Here is a 7761-nt window from a genome sequence, read left to right on the forward strand (position 1 = left end):
CTCGTGGGAAGTCTTAGGGAGTCTAGGTGGGGGATTTGGGAACATGGGGAAGGGGTGCGCAAAGTTAGTGTGTACTAGATTTGAGGCGCAAAGTCTCGGATGAAGGAGAGTCCCGGGGAAGTCGATAGATCGATCGGTGTGGCCGTCTAGGGCCTCCCGCGTTCCTGCCACCTGCTCTCCCGGCGCGCCCCTCCGGCTGTGGGCGGGATGAGGGCGGCTCCCAAGCCCGGGAAACCTTACGCCACGCCCACGTCCACGCCTCCGGGAAGGCCACGCCCCCTCTAGCCCAGCCGGCCTGAGCGGTGCGCGGCGGGAGCGGAGGGAGAGCGCGAGGTGGCTCCGTCCGTGCGCCCCGCGCTCCCCGCGTGGCCCCGCGTCCCGAGCGCGCTCCAGCCTCCCACGCGTGCCTCCCCAGGGTTTACTGAGCCCGGGGAAGCCAGAGAGAGAGAGGACAGGGGGGGAACCCCATGGCCCGGCCCGCGTCCCGCACCCTGCGCGGTGGCCTCCTCCGGCACGGGGTCCCCGGGTCGCCTTGGGTCCCCGCGATCCGGATGGCACACGCAGTGGCTGGGGCCGGGCCGGGCTCGGGTGGTCGGAGAAGTCACCACTGACAGGGTCATCTGGAGACCCCGACAGGTAAGCTGAGTTCCGGGACCTAATGCGGTGGGGGGGGAGTCCCCGAGGTCCCCCTCCCGGGTTACCGCGGGGTTCCGTACCCGACGGGGCGCGTTCCTGGCTCCTGCGTCCTCGGTTCCTGTGCTAAGCTGCTGGACCCCCGGACCCCTGTGAGCGCTCCGTCAGTCAGGGAGGATGGAGAGGTGACATCGAGATCGCAGTGCGTCCCAGGAGGGGGCCCAGCCGCGGCGCAAGCCCGCGGCGCACAGAAGTAAACACATCAGGGGCGCGTTCGCTGCGTGCCCGGGGACACCGTGTCCTCCCCGGTAAGGGCCGGGCTGCTGGGCTCCTGAGTCGCTGCTCAGCCACAAGAGGGCGTGGGGCTCTTTGGAGGAGGGGGGGTCCCTTAAGGGCAAAGCTCAGACTGGAAACCGTGTATGTGTTCCCCACTTTCTGAGTTCTTGCTCCAGATTACTCCCGGATAATTCGGTTTATGGGTGAGAAGTCATCCGGTCCAGGGTTGCTGTAGAGTGGGCATACTTCAGGTGGGACCAGAGGCACAAATCGTGAAGCCCAGGCTGGATGCTGAGATGCGGATTTGGGGGCCTTGGTGGGGTGGTTGCCACTTGCCTGACACAGTGGTTGGGTGGGGGCTGTGCTGGACACTGGACGCCTGGGTTTCCATCCAGCCTCCTTCCCTAGGCCTCACATCCCTGATGTTCTGGGACACCCATTGTGTGCTAGCGCCCGGGGCGTGCCGGGCAGGATGTCAGTGGAGGGCAGATTCCAGCCTGACCAGCTCGTCCCACTCCAGCCCCTTGCCCCGGGCAGGACACCCCTTCCCGCTCTTTCATCCGGGGGACTTCTGAGGGTCCCAGTCCCTAGCCGGCTCCAAACCCCTAGGCAATCACAAAGGGCTGACTGTGCAGTGGAGTGAAAAACAAATGCTCCCCTCAGCCGGATATCCCCCCAGCCAAACACACACATCCTAGCCAAGCACCCCTCAGCAGGGCAACCCCACAGCTAGACACTCCCCTCAACCGCGCACACCCCACAGCCAGGCACATCCCACAGCCGGGCACCCCACAGCCAGGTTCCCCACAACCAGGCTCCCCTCAGTCGGGCACACTCCACAGCCAGATACCCCCTCAGTCGGATATCCACTCAGTCAAATAAACACACCCTAACCTAGCACCCCTCAGCAGGGCACACCCCACAGCCAGGCACCCCCAAGTTGGGCACCCCTCCCCCAGCCAAATACACACACTCTAGCTGAGCACCCCACAGCCAGGCACTCCTCAGCTGGGCACACCCCACAGTCAGGCATCCCCCCCTTCAGCCGGGAACACCCCACAGTCAGGCACCCCACCCCCTCAGCCGGGCACACCGCACAGCCAGACACCCCTCAGTCGGGCACACCCCACAGTCAGGCATCCCCCTTCAGCCAGGAACATTCCCAGTCGGGTACCGCCCCAAACCCGGTATTCCTTCAGCCGGGCATCCTGTCTGAAACGCCACCACCATGTTCTCAGAATTAAATAAAAACCCAACAAAGCTAGGCACCAAAACAAAACCCAGAGATGCTCCGACAGATGTGAGCCCTGTGGGCTGTCCTTAGAAGCAGCAACACTGCCTTCCACGGACACGGGCACCTGTGACAGGGACTGGCCAGGTGGGAGGCTCAGGGAAGACTTCTTGAAGGAGGGCACTACAGCTGCGGAAAGCTTGGCTCGCGTGGGGACAATCAGGATGAGGAGAAAATGTTCTGGAAGGTTGGCCGGGGAAGCATGGGGAGCAGGTGTGGCGCCTTGAGCTGTCCTCACTGCTACTCAGGAGCTGGAGGCAGGGGATCAGGGGCTCAAGGTCAGCCTAAGGCCACACAAGGTCCAGCCTGGGCCACATTGACTCAAACGAGAAGAAGCACAGAGAAAAGGTTAGAAATAAGTCGATGAAAGCAGAGTGCTCCCTGGGGTTCCTGAGCCAGGGGTCGACGCCCCTGCATCCGCCTTGCGCAAACACGCGTATTTAAAGTAATGAGGATAATTCAAGAGGAAAAAGCTCCGAGCGCCGGCTCCCGTCTTGGGAAACTGAGGTACGGAGAACCGATGCTTTCATCTAGGACGTGAGACCAAACCTTGGATTTGGGAAGAAGGGAGAGGGCAGGTAGCCGCGGAGCCTGCCTCAGTTTCCTTTCCAAGCCAGATGGTCAGACTGGGACGGAGCGGGGGGGGGGGGGGTCCCTTGCCGTCTTTGCGCCCCGCGCCAGCGGCTCAGCCCGCATTAGCCTGATCCGGTTATCCGCGAGGCATGCGCACAGCCAGCCCTGGGAGACGGGGTGGGGGGCGCTGTGTGTCTGCGGTGACAGCCCACCCCTGTGGTCCTGACTGCGTGGTGTCGGGGGTGGGGTGGCGCACTACCCAGCAGAGATCGCAGAGTCACCGAGGGCCCTCAATGTGCTGTGTTTAAACCCATGTGATGTGTGACGCTGAGCAGTCAGTGTCCTACGCTGACACCAGCTTGGCCACCGGAACCCATAGACTGACTCCACAGTTGCCCTCTGACCTACGCACTCACGCTTCTGCGGACCACAATAAGATGCTCCTGCAGACCACAATAAGATGAAATCTCTTGAAAATGGGGGGGGGGGACGTATTGAAATTGTGGCTTTAAAGTACAAGCAGGAGTTTGAACAAATCAGGCCTCACTCAGTCCCTGGGGCTGCAGCGGCCCTGAGTCCTTGCCTGCGCCCCCAAACCCCAAAGGGCACCCCAGACTGCGGCCCCCACAGCTCATCGGAACCAGCTGCGCTCTGCAGATGTTGTTGCTTTGCCCCCAGATGTGCGTCCCGCCGGCGGGTGGGGCCCTCAGAGGGAGGTGAGGACCGACCGAGCTCCTGGAGGCTTCAGTTTCCCCACAGACCAGAGGAAAAACTGTCAGTGCTGACAGGGAAACTAAGGCACAGACTTTGCCTAAAGCATATGTACAGAACCCCCCTCCTCGGGGCCCCAATGATTTTCTAAAATTGAATGACCCCCCCCAAACCGGAAGCGGTGGCACGCCACCCCAGCTCTCAGGAGGTAGAGGCAGGAGGCCAGCATGGGCTACCTGAGACCCTATGGATCACAGGGGAGTGAGGAGGCTGAGCGCCATGGGGCCCCAGGTCGTGCGCAACTCCCGTACACGAGTGGGTCTGCTGGACACCACTGCAGATGGGGAAACAGGCCTGAAGACAGAGACAGGAGGACGCGGTGACCACTGGGCCCTGTCCAGGAGTCTCTGCGTATCCACCTCATCCCCCAGTACCCCCTTCCGTGACAGACAAACCAGTCGGGTGACCCCGGACAGAGGGGCCATTGTTGACGGGTTCGAAGCTCCGCTGAGGGTCTACGGTCGGTCATCTCTGCCATCATGCTTTCTCATAGAGTCCACAGGGGGAAACAGAGGCGCAGCCCACTGTGGGGGGAACGGAGGCACAGCTCACGGGGGAAAGGGGGGAAACGGAGGTACAGCCCACGGAGGGAGGGGGACGACGACGGAGGAACAGCCCTTGGGGCTTAGGAAACGGATGCATAGTCCGGAGTTAGCGGGAAGGAGGTGGGGGTAATGGAGGTACAGCTGGGATGGGGGTGAGGAAGGCATGCCAGGACAGAGACTCCACCACCGTAGACCGTGGACAGAGGTTAATTCCCGCCTGTGGGCGCCGGAGGACTCAGGTGTCGGGACTCAGGTTCCCGACACGTGCACTCAGCGCTCGGCCCTGGCATTCGGCTCCGGAGACCCCGGGCTAGCCTCGGCTACTGGGCAATAGCCGGGTCCTAGCAGTGGCATAGCCCGGACTACTACTGTAGCGTGCCCACCCTCCTCCTGCTCCCCGGCCTTTGCACTGCGGTGCAGGGATGTGCGCATGTATGGGCACCCGTACGGCTGTCCATTACGCACACACTCCTCCCGCCCAATAAATGTCAGCCGCGGAGAAACGCACGCGTTGTTTACTGAGAGGATGGACAGTGTACAGTCGGTGCTCAATGACGGGGGCGGGGGAGGGCAGGGTCCAAGGCGGACAGGAGGGACAGAGTTCGGGGTCAGCTCCACATAGTGGCCTGTGCTGGGGTGGGGCCATGCAAATCGAATGCAAGGGACTTCAGGCCTAAGCAGCTGGTTCTGGGTAAACTGGGGTGTGGTCCAATCCGGGTGGCGGATTATTACACACCTACTGTGTGCGGTAAACAGGAAGTATGGGTGCCCTGATGGAGGGGACATCCCCGAGGGGCTGGGATGGGCAGCCTTCCCGGACAGGATGCGGCTTGATATGGTAAACTGAGGCACGCAGTAAGTGACCAAGAGCAGACGAGATGCAGGACAGCCCCTCTCGCTAGCCACCTGCTGGGGGCACCTTCTGCTGCCTTCCTCTCCCTGCCTGGCCTGGTATCCGTTGCTAGGATACGCCAGGCGCCATCAGCCTCAGGGCCTTTGCACCCGCTGCTGCCCCGGAGATGGCCGCACACCCTCGCCCCCACCTGCCGGCGCCCACCACCCCGTGTCCCCGCAGGCCGAGGCCCAGGATGAGGCGCTGGAAGGCGGCGGCCCTGGTGTCGCTTGTCTGCAGCTCCCTGCTGTCGTTCTGGATGTGCCAGGAGGGTCTGCTGCTGGGCCACCGCCTGGGACCTGCGCTCGCACCGCTGCGACGCCCGCCACGCACCCTGGACGCGCGCCTCGCCCGCCTGGCGCAGTGTAAGCCCCGACCCAGAGGGGCCAGGGGGCGGGAACAGGAAGGGGCGGGCCACTTAGCTTCGGGGTGCAGTCTCATGTAGCCCAGGCTGGCCTCAGACCCTCGGAGTAGATCAGGATGCCCCTGACGTGATTCCACTTGCTTCTGCCTCCTGAACCCCCTCCTCTCCGCGCACCCCTCGACTACAGATGGAGTGGGGAGCAATGGCAGCCAAGGCCAGGCTGGGACCACTTGGGAGCCTCGTGCAGCAAGGGGCGGAGCCCTCACCGGCCAATCGTTGTCTCCTTCTGGCCACAGCCCCAGCTCTAGCTATAACGGGGCGTCTCTAGCCACGCCTCCTCCGCAGCCCCAGGCGTGCGCATGCGCGAGGTGGAGGGGGAAAGGGCGGGGCCAGCTCTCACGGTCCAATCCTCTGTCTTCCTTTTCCCGCCACAGACCGAGCTCTGCTGCAGGGCGCCCCGGACGCGGTGGAGCTTCGAGAACTTTCCCCCTGGGCCGCGCGCGCCCCGGGCCCGCGTCGTCGAGCGGGTCCCCGGCGGCGGCGTGCGCGTGCGCGGTCGGGCACGCGCCCCTGCGGGCTGCGCGAGCTCGAGGTGCGCGTGAGCGAGTTGGGCCTGGGGTACACGTCGGACGAGACGGTGCTGTTCCGCTACTGCGCAGGCGCGTGCGAGGCGGCCCTGCGCATTTACGACTTGGGGCTGAGGCGCCTGCGCCAGCGGAGGCGCGTGCGCAAGGAGCGGGTGCGCGCTCACCCGTGCTGCCGCCCGACGGCCTACGAGGACGAGGTCTCCTTCCTGGACGTGCACAGCCGCTACCACACGCTGCAAGAGCTGTCGGCGCGGGAGTGCGCGTGCGTGTGACGCTACCTCACGCCCCAGCCCTGGGGGCCACGCCGACCCTCGCGAGAACTGAATTCACATAAAATGTGGGAACCTACTCTGGTCGCTGCTCATTTCACTCTGCGCGAAGTGGAGTACCGCATGCGGGAAATCGCGGTTCCCGATGGCCTGGGAGAGACGGGGAAAATAGATACGATGAAAGAAAACCCAGTCGTGGGAGATGGCGTTGCTGGAGGAGCCCACGGGAGGAGCCATCTGTGCAGATGGACAGACAGGAGAGGCCCAGGGCGGAGTTCAGTACCCACGCCTGGCTATACCACACACACACAAAGGCACGGATGGGGGCTGGAGGGTGGCTCAGTGGTCAGAACAGGTTCATTTCCCAGCACCCAGGTGGTGGCTCGACCTGTGACTCCAGCTCAGATGCTCCCTCCCACACCGTGGGAGCGGCTTACTTGTGCACAGACACGCAGTGTCAAGAGAGAGGAAAAGGGTGGGTAGGGAATAAGGAGAGAATAGGAAGATGACCAATGTGGTAGACGAAGCTAGTTCTCCCAGCTCTGGAGATGGCTGAAGCAGGAGGATGGTGAGTTGGAGGCTAACCTGGGTCATAGAGTGACTGGATCTCTGGGGGCTGCTCTGTTGTCTAGAGAGAGCCAGAGCCATATCTCGTTCCACAAGCTTAAAAATAGCTCGTTGCCCACCTCCCGGCAGGGACAGGTCTGGGGCTGGTGCCAGCCCCATCCAGCCCAAGCTGGCGCCTGCCTGGCACGATTGGGTCCCCAAGGACCCTTGGAACCTTGGCTGTATGTGGAAAGCCAGGAGCACCAGGGACTGGGGTGCTGGTGTCTTACCTTGGTATCACTTTGACCCCTGGCAGGCCTGGAGGTGCTGGTAGTTTTGGGTTCCCAGAAAAGGGGGTGTGGGTCTCAAGGTGGGAGATAGGTGGGTGATAACAAAGACTTTCCTTGGGGTGACTCAACACACAGGTTCACCTGCCTCAGGGAAGGAGCCCACAAGATACGGACACCATCAATGTTCTTGGTGAACCATGAGTTTTACTGGGGTTATTGACAGGCATACGGGTGAGGGGACACGGTTGTCACCAAGGCCACCCCAGCATGGGTGACAGCTCACAGAGCTGGGCACTTGGAGCACACTGCACAGCCTGCAGGCCACAGCAGGCTGGAGAGCATCCTTTCCAGGGACCTCAGCTGGTCTGAGCCTCCTCTAGGCAGCTCGGCTTCCCAAGGGAACAGACCTTCAGCCTTTATTGCTCACTCTGGGAGTGGGACACACACACACAAAACTGGTCAGTTTCAGGGATTTTCTGAAGTTGTTTTGTTCACCTTCCTATTTAAAGAGCCTCCCTGAAGGTTGGAGTGCTTCAACATTGGAGGAAACAGACAACGTGCTACCCCCTTTCTCCACTCATACGTCCTTTGCACCCCATCTTCTGCAGTGGTCCCTGAGCCATGGAAGGGGTTACTGTAGACGTCCACCTATGGCCATGAATCACGTCATGGCACAGTAGTGGTCACATGTTGAGGAACATCACCAGTGGGTTATGATTTGAGG

General features: G+C 62.3%; 1 protein-coding gene across 1 annotated transcript; it reads left to right on the top strand.

The window, feature by feature from the left end:
* The first annotated feature begins 502 nt into the window (after positions 1–502).
* Positions 503–6280, top strand: Nrtn (neurturin). Its single transcript, XM_085692354.1, has 3 exons — positions 503–636; positions 5165–5346; positions 5780–6280. The coding sequence occupies exons 2-3, from the start codon at positions 5178–5180 to the stop codon at positions 6202–6204; spliced, it is 594 nt and encodes a 197-aa protein (XP_085548480.1). The 5' UTR covers positions 503–636; positions 5165–5177; the 3' UTR covers positions 6205–6280.
* Positions 6281–7761: the final 1481 nt, after the last annotated feature.

This window comes from Myodes glareolus, chromosome 8 (genome assembly GCF_982192425.1).
Source record: "Myodes glareolus chromosome 8, mMyoGla1.1, whole genome shotgun sequence".
NCBI lineage: Eukaryota > Metazoa > Chordata > Mammalia > Rodentia > Cricetidae > Myodes > Myodes glareolus.